The following is a 23,072-nucleotide window of genomic DNA, read 5'->3' as shown; positions in this document are numbered from 1 at the left end:
AAGTCTTCCACTCGGGGCAAAGTCTTGATTAACTCAATCAGTCACTAATCAGTAACAATAGTCACAGTACTCAGTGTACAAATCAGTCACTTATTCAGTAAAATCTTGCTAAGTATCATACACAACATCCTCCACCCCTTAGGTCACTAGTGAACTATGATTCCATAATTACTCAGTACCCAAGGAGAGGTCTTTTCTTCACCTTGACTTGGGGCCTGTTCTCAGATTCCCTGGATCCCCTTCCATGGTCCCAGATTCTACCTGGATTCAACAGACTGTCAACTGGGTTTACTGGCAGACAGCTCCCAGTTCCTTGACCAGCTCTCTGGGGAGGTCCTGCTCCACACTGGCATTCACAGGGTCTGGTCCATTTCTGCTCCAAGGAATTCAAGGCTCAACCAAGCCACAAATAAACAAAGTCTCAGCATCCTGGTCATGCTTCAGTTACCTGGGCTCCTGGCCTCCTGGCTCTGGGCTCCTGGGATCCTGTTCAGAAGAAGCTCTACCACCACAAGTTTTCAGGACTCAGTTCTCCATTCTTCTGTAGCTGCCACCAGATCTCGGTCTAAAGGAAATTCTGACTGTGCCTCTCTGGGGCTTTTCTTATATACCCAGTATTACCTACATCACTTCCTTCAGCCAACTTCCTGTTATGTCAGTAACAAGGGACAAGAGTTCATGCCTTCTGTTCGCCAATCAGAGGCTTGATCAGTTACTAAGTGTTAAGTACCTGCTACTTTTGCCAACACAAAGGGATCTTCAAATTCAAAATTGCATTACCATCACAGAGGGGCACCTTTGCTGTGCCCCTTTTACAAAAGCTGTCTTTTTCTAGCCTCATTACTTTTGATCAAAATGTATTTTTCATAGTATAGCCTTTCTTTCTCAGACATTCCAGAGTTTAGTATTTCCTGCTGTGGCAGGTGAAAGATGAAAGGACTGAGGAAACAAAGGTTTGATCTTTTGAGCATTTTGAGTCATTAAGCAACATATGCCAATTTCCAAACAAAGGCCCCTTCCTCAGCTTAGGGCTGAACTCCAAATACAAATTGAGACATGCTTTTATACATTAAAAGCAATCAAATAAGGCCAATTAAAAGGAAATACTACAACATTAGGTAATCTGACTTCTAATTGGATGAAAGAGAGGAACTTTCCAAATTGGGAGGGGGAGAACAAACAGGTATAATTCCCTGAATTCAGAAAAAAAGGTGTCCCACTCTTCCCAAGTGTCTGTAAAGAATTAAAGGAACATGGAAACAATAACTGATTGATCAGTATGGGACCAGTTTCAGATAAGACATGGGTTGCTTGGATGCACAATTGTGAGAAAACTTCTTGAATCAATCTTTGGTTTACCTGGATTTCTGGGCAGCATAACCTAAGTCATTAGTTAAGAGTCAGCAATAGAAGTGGTCCAGTTTCCCAATCAGGTTTTCTCTAATTCCCACAGTTAGATAAAGTTTTCTCACAGGACAGAATTTGTACTAGACTTGTAATTGAATAGACAGGGAACTGAGCTAACTCCAGATTTGAGTCATAAGATGGAGGCCGTGTGGTTCACTCAATTTCTGCAGTTACCCACTTGCTGTCCTAATCTCCTCAGTTCCCTTACTACAAAGTCAATTTGTTACATGATACTTACTCTAGGTAATGAATTAGCCAATCCATTATTAATTAGCTAAATAATTACTAATTAATTTATTACTAATGAATTAGTCCTTTGGGAAATTGAGTCTGTACATGCTTTAATGACTAGTGTGCTTAATGGGGAACTCTGATAACTGTATTTTTTTCTTCAGGTTAGCTGTAATTAACTTTCCTTTTTAAAAAAAAATAAAATTTATGTTTCTGCAATGCTGTACAGTCTGTAAAGCACCTGCTTCACAAAGCCCTGTGAAGTATATTGTACCAGTTTGATTACTTTTCTTTTTGTTTATTTTTTTATCAGTCAGTTGTTTATATTTCTCACCCACCAGTGGACTTTGCCTGTAACAAAGAGGTGGTAGTACATTTTTTCAACCCTTTTCTGGGACCAAGATTATAATCGTTGTAATTATATAGTGTTCTGAATGTCTTTTTAAGCCAGATAACCGTTCACTTCACTTATATTTCAACTTTAATATAATGAATTTGTGTATGTAACTTTTAAGAATAAGGTCTTGAATGCAAATGAAATATTATAAGGAATCTAGTTTAGAAATATTGAATAATTTTTGGTGATAGAAAATTGGTATCTCTGACAGTTCTCTCTTCATATAGGTGGTATATGATGGACTATTTGGCGCAAATACAAATGCAAAATTAAGAACGTTATCCCTGCAGTTTGTCCACCATATTTGTATAATGTAAGTTTTCTTAAACTATTCCTATAATAAAGTTATTTTAAATGATTACAGATAATATATTTGTCCTATCATCCATTTTACTCCTTATATTAAAGGAATTATTATTTACTTTTTAGAAAAATATTTAAGTACCTTGGGAGCTAAGTCTATGACTTTCTTTCCAAATGGTTCAACCATAATATCTCTTTATTTCAAGTAACTGCATTAAAAATGTTCAATTTAGAGACTAAATAGTACCATGAACTAATATTTTACCTTTTTATAAGCATTAAGGATAATTTGTATTCTTTGTTTTTCATTTTAGTTGTCCAGAAATCAAGATTAAGCCATTAGGTCCAATGCTTTTAAATGGCCTGACTAAACTAATCAATGAATATAAAGAGGTGAGTGGCTTCTCTTTATGTATGCTAAAATGATGTATTATTATTATTATTTTTAAAGCAATTGGGGTTAAGTAACTTGCTCAAGGTTACACGGCCAGGTGTTTCTGGGTGTGGTGCTAAGTGTCTGAGCCCGGATTCGATCCCCAGGTCACCCCGACACTGGAGCCAGTGCTCTTATTCACTATGCTACCTTGCCGCCCCTGAAATGATGTATTATAAAAGTGGCTATTTAAAATGACTGCTATAGGATTACTATTCACAATTCTTTGATAAAAAAATTTGGTTATTTCTAAATATAGCTACTGAAAACTGATTTTAGAGTCTATGCTCATTTAGATTTGGCACATATTGGGATATGGTTTGCATTATTTGGGACCTAGATTTTTCATGTTTAAATTATTTGTCTGGTTTCTTAATGGCTTGTGCTAGTGGAGTGTAAATTCTGGCAGCTTTTGTCTTATTGCAAAGATTGTCCACTTGGTGATAAATTCTTTGGCATTGCAACTCATGAAACAAACCAGAATACAAAATGGACCTTAGTCTTCTGTGGCTTTGCTTTTGCTTCTACTGCAATATATAAACATATAAAGATATGTTAAGATCATTTTTAGGTAGTCTGTAAATGTTAGCTTAAATGGAAAGATGACCCACATGCTTTCTTTAGAGAGGCACCTCAAATAGTTGCCACAATTAGTGCATCCAGGAAATACAATTTTAGAGGACATTTGGTTGTCTTGTTGAAGTGCTCATGATAAGCATTTGTCTTGCCATTTGGAAGGTAATTGCAGCTTATTCATCAACAAAATTTACAGAAGGTGAAGAAGTAGAGAAATTTCATGAAAAATTTGATGATACTGTCCAAAATATATTCATATACAATTTAATATTTTATGATTTCAGTACAAAGGAGGGGATAGGGAAAGACCACAAAATAGTATGTTGAGTATATGACTTACATGGAGTAAGGAAGAGAAGAGACCAAAGAAGCTTCACTCCTATATATCATGACTATTTCAAGAGATAATTGGAAGGTGATAGACCTGGCAAAAACCAACAATACCAGCAAATAGCAGCATCTCCCATTTATATAGTGCCTACTGCGTGCTAGGCAACATACTAAGCATTTCACAGATATTAATCTTATTTGATCCTCTCAGCCTCCCTGAGGGATAGGTATCATCTTTGAATTTAGGTCTTTCTTACCTCATACCAGTGCTCTTATCCACTGCACCACCTAGCTCATATCTATGGATAGCCAGTATAACACTGCAGGGACAGTGTTCTGTGCATGGAATGGAACACAGGGACAAAAGTGGGTTAGGCTGCCTTTGGTCCATGATAAAGTGGTTTTAATGACCCCAAGCTTTTACCTGAAGTAATATCAATATTCTTTTGATGATGCTGCATGGTTCCAAATTATGGAATATCAGTTTTCAATTAAGATCATAGGATCAGGGGCAGCTAGGTGGCGCAGTGAGTAAAGCGCTGGCCCTGGAGTCAGGAGGTCCTGAGTTCGGTTCTGGCCTCAGACACTTAACACCCACACTAAAAAACTAGCTGTGTAACCTTGGGCAAGATACTTAACCCCAATTGCCCTCCAAAAAAAAAATGCAAAAAAAAAAAAAGATCATAGGATCGTAGATTTAGAGCTAGAAAGGACCTTAGTTTTAGAAAGAGACCCTGTAAAGGTTTTTGATGATAAGAGTAAAGTGACCTGACCAAGGTTGTACAACTAGTAACTATCAGAGGCAGAATTTCTACCCAAGTCTTCCAGACTCCAGATCTAGGACTCTGTACACTGTACCAGACATCTTTTCACCCAGGGTTCATGAACCCTTAAGGAATTGTGTATAGATTTCCCGACATTTGGAAACTTGAATAGGAAAAAAAAAACATTATTTTTATTCACTTCTACCTGAAGTGTTTCTTTGGGTTATTAATTTTTAAAAAATTATTTCGAGGCAGCTAGGTAGCGCAGTGAGTAAGAGCGCCGGCCCCAGAGTTGGGAGAACCTGGGATCGGTTCTGGCCTCAGATACTTAACAAAAAAACTGGCCGTGTAACCCTTGGGCAAGTTACTTAACCCCAATTGCTTAAAAAAAAAATTATTCCAAGAAGGATTCTGTTAGCTTTATCAGACTTGCCAGAAGAGTCCATGATGCACAAAAGGTTAAGAATCCCTGCACTATACCAAGCTACTTCCTCAAATTAATGTTGGTGGTCTTCTAGTCAAGAAAGGAGAGGTATGTGGTAGATATTAGTAGGTTACCTAGTTTTCATTACCAATGGAGAATTATACAAAAGAATAGAAACGTATTACACATGACGGAAAACAAAGGTAGGGCTTTTCATATGGTGAGAACAAATGATAGCAGATGGACAGCTCTCATTCTCCATTGGTATTCACATAACATCAGCCTTTATAGAGGAAAGACCCTTAGCTCATTTGGTGGACTTCTATGAAAATCTAACTTACTGGAATAAATGGGCAAATTTACATAAGATGAGAGGGCATGAAGATGTCGTAGTTTACATTGTTGGAGTGACTACCTTCAGTGGTGTTAAAGCATCAATTTTTATTCATAATATATAGAGATAGATTACTCATGTTCCTCATGTACTTAAGTAATGAGACAAGACTTATAAGCCATAAATCTCTGTATCACATTTTCCTTAGTTGTATCTTTTATATAATCTGAAGGTTATTGTAGATGACCTAGATTAGACTAGGATTTATGCTTTTTGGTTAACACAGATTTCATGATTTGTGGCTAAACAAGATGCTTAATATATGAAATAATATATTAATGTATGAAAAAACTTTGCCTTCAGATATATTAAACACATTTTAGTTCTTAAAGTGTATACTTCTAGGGATAATGCAAATGCTAGTTCTACCTTTGCTCTGGCCAATTTGTATATCAAAATTTATGATAGGTCTGGGTGTTTTGTTTTGTTTTATTTAAAATTTTCATTTTCATTTCATAGTTCTGTATTCTCTTCCCTCCTTCTAGTCCTTTCTACAATCATTGAGAAGGCAAGAAATAGGATACCCTGTGTATATGAAAGCACTATAAAATATATTAGCCATGGGTTCCCTCCATCCCCACAAAAAAAGGAATAAAGGGGGGGAAATGCTTGTCTATGCTCTTTAAGTCCATCAGTTCTGTCCTAGCACTTTACATCATGAATTCTTGTCTGATAGGTCTGTTTTAAGGGAGACGGTTTAACTTGATAACTGGCTATTGATGATCATAGAAAACCTGATAATAGCTTCAAGTTATTTTTATATCAAAGATAGCAGGGTACTCTGAACTGGCTGGAGGGAGGAAAGAAATTTTAAGTGGAATTACAGTTGAGGATTAAGAATAAATCCAAGTCCAAAAAAACACATCATTTGTAAGAACTTTCCCACCTCTCTATTGTGATTGGGACAGCAGAAGGCGCTTTATAAGTCATCAGTACTTGCTTCTCCCATAAAGTAGTTGTAAAAATTGTATTTTTAGCATTAGAAATTTGGGTTGGGGGTGAATGGAGCCACGAGGATAGCGTATAGGAAGCTTTACAGCTCAACTCTCCCAATATTCCTCTCCAAACAACTTTAAAATGACACTCCAGATTGCTGGAGTGATAAAGCCAACAAAAGGTTGAGGGGAGACATTTTTCCAGCCCAAGAAAGCTTAGGAATTTGGAAGGAGAGGCTGTGCTACTGGGGTGGGAGGCGGCTAGCCTAGAGCATATGTAATAGCAGCATAATCACTGGGTCTTGGAGGTGGCGGTGACAGTAGCAGCTTTGGGAGCTCTCAGCCCATTGATGGTAAGGTGATTAGATAGCTGGTTAGAAAGACATAACAGGAGACCTATGTGTTGGCACCAGGCATAGGACCAGCTGTTATTTGGCAACTCCACTGCCCATGAGCACTTGCAGTCTTAAGGAATCCAGCTCAGGCCAGGAGAGCAATGACTACACATCTCCCTGGACCATACCACCATGGAAAGCATGAAAAACCAGCTCTGAAAACAGCAGTGTGAAAACATCTGAAGCCCAACATTAACATAAAGTTTAAATTCAAGAAATAGACTGGAAAAATGAGCAAACAACAAAAAAAGAACCCAACTGTAAAAAATTGGTGACAGGAACAATCAAGACAAACTGAGGAGAAGAAGAAGACAGCAATGTTACAACCACCACAAGCAAAACCATAAAGGAAAGAAAAAGTGAATTGGACATAAGGCTAACAGGTTTCCTGGAAGAGCTAAAAAGTTATTTTAAAAATCAAATAAGTGTGGTAGAGGAAAAAAAAATAGGAAAAGAGATGAGAGGAATGCAAGAAAATTATGAAAAGACAATTGACAGCTTGGTTAAAAAAAAAAGGCACAAAAAGTACTGAAGAAAATAATACCTTGAAAAAGCAGAATCAGCCAGATGGAAAAAGAGGTATAAAAGCTCACTGAAGAAAATAGTTCCTGAAAAATTAGACTTAGGCAACAGGATCTAATGACTTCATGATATATGAGGAAACAATAAAACAATGTCAAATAATGGGGGGGGGGGAAGCCTGAAGAAAATGTGAAATATTTCATTGGAAGAAACCGCTGACCTGAAAAATAGATTGAGGAGAGATAATTTAAGAATTATTGTGATATCTGAAAGCTTAGGGTGACATATTCCAAAAAAATTGTAAAGGAAAACTGCCATGATATCCTAGAACCAGATTGCAAAATAGAAATGGAATCCACCAGTCACCTCTTGAAAGTGATCCCAGAATGAAAATCTCCAGGAACATTGTAGCCAAATTGTAGAGTCCCAGGTTAAGGAAGGAATACTGCAAACAACCAGAAAAAGACCATACAATTTTCATGGAAATGCAATCAGTATCACACAAGATTTAGCAGCTGTCATGTTAAAGAATGGAAGAATTGGAATATGATACGTCAGAAGGCAAAGGAGCTAAGATTATGACCAAGAATAACCTACCCATCAAAATTGAGTATAATCTTCAGGGGGGAAAAACATACAGCTAATGAAATAGAGGCATTTCAAGCATTCCTGATGAAAAGAGCCAAGATGAATAGAAAATTTGACTGTCACAGATTTGAAAGAAATCACAAGAAGGTGAACATGAAAGATCATAGGGCACTTAAAGTTGAGAGCATAAAAGATAAACATGAAAGAGAGAGACATCAGAAAAGACTTCCCTATATAGGAAGTTGATAAATGTAACTCCTAAGACCTATATCATTAGAGGGCAGTTAGAAGGAGTCTATATAGAGGGCATGGATGTGATTCTATGATGTTGGGATGATCTCAAAAAAAGAGGATTGAGAAAGAGGGATGCACTGGGAGACAGGGGAAAGGAGAAGAACAATGGGACAAATCTCACAAGAGGCATACAAGGAAGAACTTTTACAATGGAGGGGAAAATGGGAGAGAGGGGTGGACAATCCCTAGGAAGACTATATTTATATACAGACGTGTGTGTGTGTATGAGTATACATTGTACTTAGTTGGTATGGAAATCCATCTTCCCATCAGGAAAGAAGTGGGTAGGTATAATAGTAATGGGGTGGGAGGAGTGGTAAGTGGGAAGGTATATTAAGGGGAGCAATGGTCAAAAGTAAAACAGACTTTTGAGGAGGGATAGGCCAAAAAGAGAGAAGGATAAACAGAAGAAAGTAGGATGGAGAAAAATGTACAACTAACAGTCATAATTGTGAATGTCAATGGAATGAACTCATTCATAAAATGGAAGCAGTTAGCAGAATGGATTAGAAACCAGAATCCAGTAAGATATTGTTTACAAGAAATACACTTGAAACAGAAAGACAGAGTTAAAGGGCTGGAGCAGAATTTATTATGCTTAAGCTAAAGTTAAAAAGGCAGGGGTAACAATTAAGATCTCAGACAAAGCAAAAGCAAAAACAGACCTATTTAAAAGAGATGATCACGGGGCAGGTAGGTGGTGCAGTGAATAGAGCACCAGCCCTGGAGTCAGGAGGACCTGAGTTCAAATCTGTCCTCAGACACTTAACACAAAAACTAGCCGTGTGACCTTGGACAAGTCACTTAACCCCAATTGCCCTACCTTCCCCCCTCCAAAAAGCAAAAATAAAAAAAAAATAAATAAAAGAGATGATCAGGGAAGCCACATCTTATCATAGACAATGAAGTAATATCAAAACTAAATATATATGTACCAAATGACAGAGCATCCAAATTCTTAAAGGAGAAGTTAAATGAGTTATAGTAGGAAATGCTAAAATTATGCTTCTCTCAAAGCTAGATAAATATGAAAAAAGCTAAGTAGATAAATAGAATTTTAGAAAAATTAGATATGATAAGACCTCTGCAGAAAACTGAATGGGAATAGAAAGTATACCTTTTTCTCAACTGTACATGTCACTTTCACAAAAATTAGGGCATGCTAGGGCAACATATTAGGGCATAAAAACTTCATAAAACAAATATTAAATTCACTCTTTTTACGCTATAATGCAATAAAAATTACATTCAATAAAGGACCTTGGAAAGGTGGATTAAAAATAAATTGGAAACTAAATAATCTAATCCTAAAGAATGAGTGAGTGGGTCAAAGAACAAATCATAGAAACAGTAATTTCATTAAAGATAATGACAACAGTGAGACTACATACCAAAATTTGTGGAATGAAGCCAAAGCAGTACTTAGGGGGAAATTTACAACTCTGAACAAGTACATCAGTTAAAGAAAGAGCAGATTAATTGGGTTGAGGCACAATTCAGGTCAGACATAAGGTTAAATTGATGACTTTTCATTATATTCTTTATAATTAAGACTGTTGGATTTTCTAAAACCATTTGATTGAAGCTGAATTTTCAAGAGGGCACAGTAGTTTACATTATTACAGTAATTATGAATTTTAAAAAAAATTGCTATATATAATTTTAAAATTGAAGTGATAAGAAAGCATGTTTAAAAAGGATAAATTATAAACTAGTACGTAACATAGCCTAGCCTATAGCAATAGAATGAGTTGTGGCTTCTTAGCATGTTATCTGTTTAGAGAAGGCAGGTTTTAATACTTACTGATGATATATCAGGTCAGAGAATATGCAGGTAAAATATCCTCTTGAAAAAATAGCTGGCAAAGAAAAAACATTCATTTTTAACCATGATCTTATGGCTTCCTTCCATATGTGATTTTGACAGAAATTTTTAAAAATTTTAAGTACTACATAATTTAATTTTGTTAAATTTTGTGTGTTCATATTCTAAGATCTGGTAGTTGGAAGTATAAAGAAAACTAAAGGTTTCATTGAAGGTTTTAGTGCTGTTTCAGTCATTGATTTTTCTTAATACTTTGTCATCTTTTAAAAAATTTTTAGGATCCTAAACTACTGTCAATGGCATATTCAGCTGTTGGAAAACTTTCCAGGTGAGTAAACTGTTATCAGTAAATTTACCTGTGTCGTATCTAAGGAATTTGGAATTATATGATATTTAGTATTTTTAGGTAAGAGATGGAGAAAAAGTGTGTCCTTTTCAGAGCTTGGAAAGAAAGATTTTTGTTTGTTGTATTTTCTCTTTTTGTAGAAGAAAGGAAAATTCTAGAAATCTATGTACAATTTATTTTCTAGGTGTATTAAGCATTTCTTCCTTCATGTATTATGTACTCCATTAAAAATAGTCTTATTTCTGTTGGTCCCACTTTGCTGTTTTTTTTTTCTCAGCCTGTCTCCCATGCTAGGAATACACTCCTGCTTCACCTCTTCCTCTTCATATTATTGTTGCTCTCCAAAGGTCAAAGTATCCTCTCCTCTCCACCCCTACCCCACATGCTACCTACTTATGAATTTTAAGTTTTGTTTCCTTTTTGTATATTTTTATAGGCATGTATTATTTCCAGGATAAGTTACTTGGGGTTAAATTCTTTCAATTTTGTCTTTGGATCCCTTGCTCTTAGCATAGTGCCTGCCACATGGTAGGCACTTAATGACTGTTTGTTGATTGATTATATATTACTATGTCACAGAACCATTGTGAAGAACTAGTGGCTAATATAAGTTCTGTATTAAGCATATTATGTTAAAACAGTACTTTTGCATTCTAACTATAATAAATATCTACTTTTAAACATATGTTTCATGGTAGAAGTGGTTTCCTTTACTTATGTCCATGTAATTATTGGCTAGAATCACTTGAATGGTGCTTTGAGGCAAAAAGAGAAGTAATTGCAAAAAATAAAGTATTTAGCTTTATCTTTTCTCAAATCATAGAGCTGTAGGATCATAGATCTAGAAATGGAGGAGACCTCAGAGGTCACTTAATCTTGCCCCCTCATTTTACAGATGAGGAAACTTGCAACCTAGGGAGGTTATTTGACCTTCTTAGTTCACAAGTAATGTCAGAATCTACATTTGAACCTAGGTGTTCCTCTTGCAGAGCCAGTCCTTTGCTGCTTCCCTTCCAACATGTTTATTTTAAATAATTTTTGTGTGTCTGTTTTCTTGTAGTCGAATGCCTCATTTGTTTACGAAGGACATTGCTCTTGTACAGCAGTTTTTTGAAGCGTTATGTAAGGTAGGTGAATAGAAATATTAAGTAAGATTTTTCTGTTTGGAATTCTTCCCTGCCCTGAGGACAGTATTGATAGAAGGGGCAGAAACATTTTGTCTTTTGTCCCTTTTTTTTTCTTTTTTCAGGAAGATCCTGATACTAGGCTTGCCATTCAAGAGGCTTTATCTATGATGGTTGGAGCATATAGCACTTTGGAAGGAGCCCAGCGTACTCTCATGGAGGCACTGGTAGCTTCATACTTAATAAAGGTAGAGTCAAATATTGGAATGTTTTAAGTAGTTTGACTTGTAAAGTATTAAGCAGTTTTAAAATTCAAATTTGTTTTGAAATAGTTTTCATTCCTTATAGAACAGAGAAAGGGATTTATATTTTCACTTACCATTGTGGTATAGACTTCGCGGAATATTTTTTCTTTTTGTTTCCCACTGTAATAAAGGCCTTCTAGCTTTGGGGAAGAATAGGATGATGGTGATAATTTTTAGTGTAGCCTAGTAGAAGACCTAGTTGTCTTGATATTCTTTCCCTTAAAATAAGTGGTACTTTATTTAAATAGCAGCTAAGCATTTGAACCTTCTGATGTTGTACAACTATCCATATATATAAACAGTGGGAACATATAAAAATCATGAAAAGGAAATATTCAAGACTTAAATAAAGCAATAACCTAAAATAATTGTGTATACTCAGCCTCTTTGTCATTCCCTTTTTGTTTGTTTGCCTTGAAGAATGAAAAAATTTTGCATATATTTGTCTGTAGACATTTTTGTCATATTAGTGATGATAGGTGAGGGATGGATTTGATAGGGGAGGTTAGATGTGTTTGAGATTAATATGTCTTTGGATCAAGTGTATTTATGGCCAATATTTTAAAAAATTAGTTAATATAAGTATCTATCTACTGGCAGTATATCAGAAGTTTGTTCTGATCATTCTAGTTTTAGGATAGCATGGCAGAAGAATTAGGATTAAATATTTGTGTGATATTCGCAGGGGAGAGTTCAGGCATACTTATAAGTAACATTAATGATGCATGGTATATATGGTTCATGATCATATAATGCTGTGTTTATCCTTGGAAGTACTTAGGGCTATTTGAGGGCTTTCTAGAACATAGCTTGTATCCCTATGTAGTAGTTTCATCAAGGAGAGAGTGTAGGTTTGAGTCCTCATACAACAAAATTGTCAAGTTGATACAATTGACCACTTATTGAGAAATCTATTCAAAATGAAAAAATCTTAATTTGATTAAGGAATTTAGACTATCCTTTGAAATTCATTGTCATATATTTAAGCTAAATTAGGGAGACAGAACAGTAAAGACATAATGAAAGAGAAATTGTGCCTCCTCGTTAGTACTAATTACTGACTGTCTCGTTTTTATACCCGTTTTATATTTCCACTTTTGTTAGCACTTGTGATTGAAAGCAGCTAATGGTTTGGGGGGAGAGTTAGTGAGAATTAGTCCTCAAAAATGAAAGGATTAGGTATCATGATAATATGAAACTACTTTCTTAGTTGTAAAGATTGTGTCATTTGATCTGTTCTGTTTTATTGTTTGGTTAAATTGGGAGATCAGAAATTTTGAGATAGTGTAGTGCTCTTTCAAAAGGAAACTATATGTCTTTAGGGCTACAGTTGAGCATCAGTTTTTGTTTTTTAAGTTAGTTGTTTTACTTCAACTATGACGGAGCAGAGGAAGTCTCCTAATCATATTCTATTTCAACTCCCAAAGAGCTATTTCTGGTTCTTATGTATAATTTAGAACTTGGGAATTGGCTTAGCAGAGAGAAAGGTTTTGTTAAACTGTTAACAGAAGCACAATTTCCAAGAGAGGGGCTTTACATGGGGTATGTATACTTTATAGGACTTTTCCTGGTTACCACAACACTTTTAAATGATGCCACTTTCCAAAATTTATTGTGGAATTTCTTAAACAATAGAATTCTTTTGGTCAGATTAACATCTGTCAGTATGTCCAGTTGAAGATCTTATATATTTGGATGGTTCTGTTTCTGTGAAACATTTATTTATATGTCTTAAAATATTTATATTTAAATGATTGCATAGACTTAAGATGAGTTGCTAATAATTGATTTGGTTTTTGTATGTCAAATAGCCCGAAGTCCAAGTTCGCCAGGTGGCTGTGAAATTTGCCAGCACGGTGTTTCCCCCAGACCACATACCTTCCAGATACTTACTTTTACTAGCTGCAGGAGATCCGTAAGTTTCAAAAGTGTTACTTGAAGTTTGGATTCAGTAGTAGTTGCTTAAAAGTTTTATCAAATTACACATGTTACCAGTACCCCATTTGGATGAAGTCTTTTATAAAACCAAGCAGAATTTCTTGGGGATAAAGGTGAGAGTTACTTGATGAACATCAATAAAATTTGAAGGGCTTTCATGGCATTATTTTTTTAATTGAAAAATTGGGATGGTGGTAGAAATACCATATTCCTCAGACAAAGAAGGCCTGCTAAGATGAAAGTTTGAACTTCCTCAGACATTCTTAAAAAAAAGTGATCTAATATGTCAAGTGATTTGATCTTATATCTCATTTTATTATTTTAGTCTCCCTATCCTGCCTAATTTTATTCAGTAAAGGCAAAGTAAAGAAATGAAAATCAAGGGGGGGGCCAGGTGGCTCAATGAGTAAGAGCACAGGCTCCAGTGTCGGGATGACCTGGGCATCAAATCCGGGCTCAGATATTTAGCACCACACCCAGAAATAACTGGCCGTGTAACCTTGAGCAAGTTACTTAACCCCGATTTCTTAAAAAAAAAAAAAAGAAATGAAAATCAGGTAGGGCATCAGTGGCTGCAAGGTTTTTATAGGGGGCCATACTATATATTCAGATATTTTTGTGATCTGCTTTCAGAGGCTATGCCAGAGGAAGATCAGAAATAACATTGTTTATGGCCAGTTAAATAGACCCACGAATATTATTTTGGGTCAGACCATTGCTAGTGCATCAAGCCCAGTATTTTGACAGTAATACTAAGATATGTGGTTAACCTCATTGTGCTTTATCTTATGAAATTGACCGAAAATGCCCAAGATTTTCATAAAGAATTCGTTTGTAGAAATGTAATATATCCAATCCTTTCCTCAGTCTGTGCATATTTTTGCTTGTATCTGGAATGACATCAACATACCATCTTAAGTGATTGATTTTGAAAGACTATAGTCATTCCCTCCTTTTCATTTGTATGCTTTCCTGGAAATTGTGTTTTAAAACAGATTATTTTACAGTAGAAACAATGTTAATACTTGGGAAGTGTGTTCTGACCAAAGACTTGCCATTAAATAGATTAAAGATGTGATCAATAATGCCATTAAAGGAAAGGTAAGCTAAAATCTGCCCTGAAAATTTAAATAAAATTGGACCTTAATTTCCATAAAATTAAAATAATTGTACTAGCCAGTTAGATTCTATAAGGTTCTTCCATACAGAAGTATACTTTTTTCCCCTTTGAACCTGATTTCATTGATGCATGCAAACACAGGTGGTCTCTAAACCATGTTCATATAGCTTACTATGTGGCTGTTAACTTCTGTTTTAATGTTCTTTCCATTAGGAAGCTACTAATCAGCAAAAAATACTACTAAGTCATTTTACTTGACACCTGCTTGATAGATACTATAGCATTCAAAGTGCTGTAAAAACTATATTATATAATAAAGGTGGTAAAACCGAGTACTTTTTTTTTTGTAAACTGAGTACTTTTTATACTTATTTTCCAATTTGGTAAATAAAGATGTAAATGTTTCATATATGACTTTGCTCCACATGCCAGCCAATGAGACAAATATTCTTTACATATACATATATGTATACACACGTGTTCAATTTCTTACTTTCAGTTGAAGTTTTTATTTATTTTAAAAATTATTTTCACTTTAGATCTGTGATTTTATTAGACCGGGTGATGAGAACTATCACTGTAAAAACACTCTACCATGTAGATCAGCAATTTACCTGTAATTTGGAGTCTTAAAATTGGAACAGCTTTAAAAGAAGTGAGAGGAATAAGAGGTTAAGTGACTTTTCCATGGTCACATACACAGTGTTGACTTAGATTTCTCCTCTTTCACTGTCAAGCCTCCTAGAAAAAGCTGTATACACTCATTTCATGTACCTCCTCATTTCTTAGTACTTCATAATCTGGTTTCTCACCCAAAAACTCAATTGGAATTGCTCTCTTCAAGGTTAACCATCAATCTTTTTCGTTCCTAATTAATTCTTTATCCAAATCCAACAGTGGCTATTGCAAACCTCTTCTCAAATTCCTCTGTCACCCCACTTCTGACTCTCACAGCTGAAGATCTTACTTTATAATTTTTAGAAGGTAGAGTACATTTTCCACCAGTCCTTTCTCCCTCCTCTTCCCTTCTCTGCATCTCACAATGCCTTGTCCTCATCTTCCTTTATATTCATTTTTTTTAATACCGTGGTTGGCACTATTTCAATATTTTTCTAACAAAATAAATGTTAAATTATGTCTTAGTCGGATTTAGGCCCTAAAAAACCTTAGAGGTGACCTATAATCACCCCCCACATTTTACAAATGAGGAAATGGGGCCTGAAAGGTTAAATGATTTCTCCAGAGACATTATTAGTAAATAGCAGAGCTTGGATTAGAATCCAGGTCCTTTGGATATGCCATTTTTCAACCTAACAAATGTTTCTGTGCAAACTAGATACAAACAGTGGCAACTTTTATATTATATTAATATTAATGTAATTATTGTTATTCTAAATGTGAAAGCTTTAGATAACCATTGAGGAGACATATTATTAAAGGACTGAATTATAGCAACATTAACAGTTAACTCTGTGAATAAACCCAGAAGTCCTAAAGAAGTTAAAACCAAATGGAAAGATAGCGCAGAAAGCGTAATAGGTATTTTAAAGTTGTACACAGAAAGGCAACAAGAAACGTCATTTTCATGGACTGACAAGGTCATCTTATCTTGTAGTACTCAAGATGAACGTAAGCAAAATCATCACCATCAGTGTAATTACAATTTGGTAGTAATAGTCTTGTTTTATTACTAAAGGCTCTGACACTCTAAGATATTGTGATTTGGCCAGCATCACAGAAATAGGAAGTGACAGAGTCAGGATTTGAATCAGGTCTCTTCTAACTACCAAATCCAGTGGTCCTTTGATTATGCCATGGTCACTATACATTAACAGATATTCAGGTATTAGATATTGATGTGGCAGTCACTTTAAAATCAAGTTTCTTTTCATAGTCATACCAGCTGGTAGAACAAAGGTCAACATAAATACCAAAATAAAACAAAAGATAAACTTGAAAAGACATTGAGTCATTACAGCAGTTTCACACTAGCATATTTAAACAAACTTGTGATTTCAGAAGTTTTGTAAGTGACTAAAAGTAACTAGAATAATGTTACCATTTCTTAGAGAAGACACAGAGAGGCAAAACAGTTCGTGGAACGAGATTAAAGAGCCCAGGAGCTACCTAAGCCAGCAAACACTTCATCTCCTTGCTGGAGTTGCTGGATTTTATTGAGTTGGGGAGGAGGTGTGTGTGACCTGGTCAGACCTGTGCTTTAAGATCAGTATGACAGCATAGTAGAGAATGAACTTGGAGTAGGGAGACCAGCCAAGAATGTTCTTGGCAGGAGTTCATGCATGAGGTGATTAACACCTGCCCCAGGAGAGCAGCTGTGTCGGAACAGAAAGCAGAGCACAGATGAAGAGATGTTAAGCAAGAATCAGTGAGGCTTGGTGACTGGGAGTGAGGAGTTGAGGATAAAGAGGTTGTGAATCTGGGAAGAAGAGAAGGTTTGAGGGGACAGTTAATGATTTTGTTTTGGATGTATTGAATTTAAGATGTATGTGAGACATTCAGTTCAAGATTCTAATGTGCAGCTGGTGATACGAGATTAGACTTCTCCAACATTTGTCATTTTTCTTTTTTATCTATTTTACTAGTCTTATAGCTGTGAATAGAGTCTGAGTTGCTTTAATTTATATTTATCTAATTATAAGTCACTTGGAAATTTATTTTCTTATGGGTAAGAGTACATATTTTAAAGATGAGATTTAAAGCACTCATCCTGGTTTTTTTTTTAATCTCATCTTGTTTTTGTCTTTGTATCCTCATAAGTGTTTTGCATTGTTGTTTTCAGTAAATGTTTTTGAATTTCAAAGAGTTATCATTTGGTTATTGACATATTTAAGGATGAAATTGGGAGAAATGGTCTGAAGGAAAACTGAGATCCAAGGGATCTGAGATCTTAAGGATGGTAGAATGACCCAGACATGTTTGAGTTATCAATGGTAGAGAAAAGAATAATGTGAATAAAGAGTATAGTGGGTTCTACTTCAAAGCCGGTGGGAGTGGGAAAGAAGTAAGGAGAGCAGCTAGAATTCCCAAGGAATGTCAGCTACTCAGTGAAAAGAATTTGTTCAGCACCTGCTTTCTACTAGGTGCTGGACTGGGCATACAGGTTCAAAGAATGGAGCAACTTCTGCTCTCCTGGGAGCTCACATTAATGGAGGAGACAAGTATATAAAAATAATTATTCAAATACAAATTGAATACAATATAAATACAATTGAATACAAGTATACAAATAGATAGCAAGTACTTAATATATATGGTTAGGGAGAACAGTCACTAACAATTACTGGGGACATCAGAGAAGACTTCAAAAAAACTTTTTGAACATAAAATGCAAAAATATTTCTATATACAGAAGCAGAACAGAAAAAAAAAGAATTCTAAAAGAAACACTGAATCTTTATTTCATACTCCTTGCTTAAAAAAAAGTATATAATAAATTCCCTAAGTTATCTTCATAACTGCCTTCCTTGTCTGTGATTGCTTCTGAGTCTTTCTCTTCTCTGTGCATTTAAAAAATAGGTTTTGTTGACCCTCCTTTGGGAGGCAGGGGGATTTTGCTATTGCTGGATTCCTTCTCCTGCAGTTAACTAAGAGAAAACAAAAAGCTGTAAAAATGAGCATAGTCAAGAAGAAAAAATCCACACTGTGGTGATGTTTAAAACTATTTTGTACCTAGCTGCCCCAATTAGTTTTATTCTTGAGAGTAGAGGATTTGTTCCGTTCCTTGTATTTATATCCCTGGTCCACTATTCTATCTGTGTCTGGTGCCTAATAAGCACTTACTGAATATTTGTTAACAGTTTATATCTTTGGTTGCAGAATAAAGGTAAAGTGACAGAATAGTTCATCTTCAAGAATCAGAGTAAATTCTTTGTAATGTATTTGAGCCTATGGAGTGTTATAGAAGAACAAGAAAATTTGTTTAAAGAAAGCACCGGGGGTGGCTAGGTGGCACAGTGAATAGAGCACCGACCCTGGAGCCAGGAGGACCTGATTTCAAATCTGGCCTCATACACTTAACACTAGCCGTGTGACCTTGGGCAAGTCACTTAACCCCCAATTACCCTGCCTTCCCCCCTCCAAAAAGCAAAGAAAGAAAGCACAAGGCCATTGCTAAATTGTACTGTTATTTATTTAAAATTTCATACCCTTCTAGTTGATAATTATTTTATCTTTTCTCATCTTCTTTTGAAAGACGAGAAGAAGTCCATGGAGAAGCACAGCGTGTACTAAGAACTCTTCCGGGTAAAAATGAAAAAGAAAGTACTTCCAAGCAAATGCCTTCCTTCCCAGAAATGGTACATTATATTCAAGAGAAGGTACAGTATGTAACTTCGGATACATTTGTAAGTTGGATAAATCCATAATGAAACTTAAGTATTTTACCTCTTTTTTTTTCCACAAAATATTTAATTAAAATAATAAATGGTTGAACAAGATTGAATAGAAAATATACTAAAAAAAAAAAAACGGAAGACTTATATTGAATGTAAATACTTAGACCAAACAGAATAATGCTCTTTTAATGATGTGTGCATTTCTGAGCTGTCTTGGTAGAGGTGAGACGGTATTGAAAAGTTTGTTTTTCAATACTACCTAATCAAAAATTGCTGAACTTCAAAAACATATTGAAGCTAGTGTATATCAAACAGTGACATGCCATTCCTTTAATGGTTTTAGCTATGTTGTGGAGTTTTTTTTTAAATGTCAGAACTGAAAAACTTTTCAACAGCCATCTGTTTTTTAAAGCAATATACTTTTAAAACAAGCATAGGGGCAGCTAGGTGGTTCAGTGAATAGAGCACCAGCTCTGGAGTCAGGAGGACCTGAATTCAAATTCGGCCTCAGACACTTAACACTTAACTAGCTGTGTGACCTTGGGCAAGTCACTTAACCCCAACTTCCCTGCCTCCCCCCCTCCAAAAAGACAAAAAAAAAAAGGAAAACCAGGCAAACACAGCTCTTTTGGAGGCAAAAGTAGATAACAGACCTTTGAAAAAAAAGCTTTTGCAGTTGAAGATAGTAGGAGGTTGGATCTGTTTTTGCCTAGTTTGCACTCTGTTGAATAATGATAATAATGACTACTATTTATATAGTGCTTATTATGCCAGGTACTGTGCTAAGTGCTTTACAAATGTTATCTCATTTGATCCTCACAACTCTGGGAGATAGGTGCTGTTATTAACCTTATTTTACAGTTGAGGAAACTGAGGCAAACAGGGTCTCCAGGGTCATGTAGCCAGCAAGTATATAAGACTGGATGTGAACTCAAATCTTCTTGACTTCAGGCCCTAATATACCCCTATATATACCCCTTAGCTTCCAATAAATCATAGAATTATCAGTTCCACTGGACCTGATCTTCCTACTCAGCCAATCAGCCTTTACATTAACCTTATCTTCAGTGTTTTAATGACCAAAAATATATGTCACTGTACATTTATATGTGATTTCTTGTTTTACTGTAAAGTGAGGGAAATAATACAGGGCTACTATTGCTTTGCCCCCATACAGGTTCTTGCTTAAATAGATATTCACTAGTTACTTGTTGTTGAATGAATGAATATATTTCCTTAAAATCCCTCTCCCTTTCCCTTTATCCCATTGTCACATTCTATTTCTATTTACAAGAAATTTATTATTATTCCTTGTGGGTAGCTTGTATGGGAAGATCTGGGTATAACATAGCATTACTATAGCTATGATGTAATTTATTGAGTAGATACTATGGCTTTAAAAACAAACCTTTGAATATTCACCATGTGTTAAATTGAATGCATACTTAAATAGAATTTTTATGAACAGAAAGTATGAGGGAAGATTCTTTTTGCCACGAAATTTATTTGTGACCTGTAAATTTCACATATGCATCATTTTTAATAATTTTTCTCTCCTACATCCTACTTTTTTTGACATAGTCCTTTTCTTTAGGCATCACATCGAATGAAAACTCCAGCCAAATATATGACAGGAACTGCTGTTCTTCCTTTTAATCCAGCTACATTTGGAGAGGTAGAGCTTTCATTTCATTTTGTGTATTGATTTTCATAAATATTTTAAATACACATTTGTGAGTTGGTAATTTATGTGTGTATGTGTTTATGTATGTTATGTTTGTAAGTACTTAAATATGCATATATTTGCACACACTGAATTTTTCAGTCTACTGCTTTTTAAGAAGCAAGTTTTAGAAATAGGCATGTATTTTTTTAAAAAAATTTCATTGATTGGTTTTGTTTTTACATCAGAAGTTATTTCCAGAAATACTCTCCTCTCTGCTAAATACCCCCTTTCTTATAACAAAGAAAAATGATTAAGCAGAAACACTGCATACATTGGAAAATTGTTTTTCTTTATGATGTTATTGTCATTTTAGTAATTGTTCTGGTTCTGCTCACTTCACTCTGTATCAGTTTATAGTATCTAGGATTCTTTGAAATCATCTCTTTCATCATTTGTTCTGGTACAGTAATACTCATATTCATATATGACAGTTTGTTCAGCTATTATTTTCCATTTGATGACTATGTGTTTAGCTTCTTGAGGTCCTTTTTTTTTTTTATCTTGTAGAATTTCATTCAACTTTGCAGGATAAATTATTCTAGATTCCAAGCCTATTTTTTTGTGTTTGCTTTTTTGGAGGGCAATTGGGGTTAAGTGACTTGCCCAAAGTCATACAGCTAGTTTTTGTGTTAAGTGTCTGAGGCTGGATTTGAACTCAGGTCCTCCTGACTCCAGGGCCAGTGCTCTATTCACTGCTCCATCTAGCCGCCCCTAAGCCTATTTTTTTTTAACTTTTGGATATTGTATTCCAGAATTCTAGGCGTTTTATAAGTATTATTTCGTTTAATTTTCACAGCAACTCTGAGAGGTAGGTGCTGTTCTGATCTCCATTTTACAGTTGAGGAAACTGAAACAGACCAGTGAGGTGACTTGCCCAAGGTCATATAGCAATTAATTGTCTGAGGCCAGATTTGAATTTAGGGCTTCCTGACTCCAGACATGGCACTTTTATCCACTGCATCACCTAACTACTTACTTAATTAGTAATTTAAAATGTTTTCATATAGTAATGATTTTTGTTTGATATTTGTGGAATGAAAAAATGTATTTCCTTAAAATCCCTCTCCCTTTTCCTTTATCCCATTGTCACATTCTAGCTATATTTACAAGGACTTTATTATTGTCCTTTGTGGTAGCTGGTATGGGAAGACCTTGGTGTAGCAAAGCATTGCTATAGCTATGATGTAAAATTTTTCTGAAAATTTTTTTTTCCTTTGATACTTTATCTGTTAGAGAAAAGCTCTAAGTCTCTGGTGTTAAGTATTAGTATCGGGTTCCAACATAGCCTTCATTTTAGACTTTTATCAGTGATTTGCTTTAAAAATTATCCCCATTCAGTGCTTTCTTTTCTTAATATTTTCATTGACTTTATTCATGTGAGAGCTTTTAATTTTATGTAATCAAAATGATGTTTTGTCTTTATGATCATCTCTATGTTTTATATGTTTGTGTGTGTTTGTTTATTAAGCAGTCTCCCCAGATCCCTAGTTGTGATGTGTTCTTCATATTCTTTAATTTTTTTTTCAAATTATGTCACCCTTTCTCTTCCAATTTAAGTTTATTGTGTTTTATGGGTAAAAGTCTGCTAAACCTAAGGAGAAAGGAATGAGTCTTATCAAAGACAAAAAAGAATATAACTGTGTATTGTCAGTTAACTCACAACATTGGAACCAGTAACTATCTATCTATACACTTAGATTCATTGATAGCTAGAAATTTTTTTAACAGTATAGTTTTAAATTTTATAATTTGTATAGAGTAGTAATTATTGTGTTCATAGAAAAGTTTTGAAGATCAAGAAGAACAGTGTAATGTGTAATATAATTTACTGCATTCAGGAAAATTTAGTTATAAGTTTATAAACATATAAAAATCAAATTGATCTTAAAGGGTTATCTAGCCCAAGTCCTTATATCAGTAAATAAAGTATTCTTAAAGGAAGATTGCTTATCCTATAAGGCTCTTACAGAAAATTTTGATGACTTTCCTTAAGAATATATTCAATTGGCCTTCAGTATCAATTGATTCTTTTTTGTTTTTTTTTTTTTGCTTTTTGGAGGGCAATTGGGAGTATCAATTGATTCTTAACTGGTACTGACTTGGGTTTGTCCTATGGCACCCTAAGTTCATCAGTTTCTTTTGTTGTCCTCAGTAGCAATCAATAAGGTTTAGGAATCTTTTTTGATCGTAGTAGTTTTTCTAAATGCTCTGTCCCAGATTTCTGCCTATCTATATATCTTTGGCTTATAAAAATACTAATTATTAGCTAAATCAGCATGACCTCCAAAATTGTTTTTGGATTTTAACTATAGTTCAAAATTGCATGCTTATTTGTTAATT

The 23,072-nt window shown here is 35.0% G+C and overlaps 1 protein-coding gene across 6 annotated transcripts in view; it reads left to right on the top strand.

Moving 5' to 3' along the window:
* Positions 1–23,072, top strand: part of ECPAS (Ecm29 proteasome adaptor and scaffold) — a 163,586-nt gene that overhangs the window by 76,690 nt on the left and 63,824 nt on the right. For all 6 annotated transcript variants that reach the window (XM_069085306.1, XM_069085303.1, XM_069085304.1 and 3 more), the window contains 8 exons: positions 2,263–2,348; positions 2,653–2,731; positions 10,097–10,146; positions 11,225–11,291; positions 11,414–11,536; positions 13,405–13,508; positions 18,865–18,988; positions 20,601–20,681. In XM_069085306.1, the coding sequence (XP_068941407.1) occupies positions 2,263–2,348; positions 2,653–2,731; positions 10,097–10,146; positions 11,225–11,291; positions 11,414–11,536; positions 13,405–13,508; positions 18,865–18,988; positions 20,601–20,681 (714 nt within the window). The remainder of the gene's footprint in view (positions 1–2,262; positions 2,349–2,652; positions 2,732–10,096; positions 10,147–11,224; positions 11,292–11,413; positions 11,537–13,404; positions 13,509–18,864; positions 18,989–20,600; positions 20,682–23,072) is intronic.

The sequence above is a fragment of the Petaurus breviceps genome, unplaced genomic scaffold (assembly GCF_028583685.1).
Source record: "Petaurus breviceps papuanus isolate PSGF00001 unplaced genomic scaffold, PetGlider_PUasm1.0 175, whole genome shotgun sequence".
In the NCBI taxonomy this organism is placed as follows: Eukaryota; Metazoa; Chordata; class Mammalia; order Diprotodontia; family Petauridae; genus Petaurus; species Petaurus breviceps.
The sequence above is the reverse complement of the archived record's forward strand: the minus strand, read 5'-3'. Positions and strand labels throughout refer to the sequence as shown.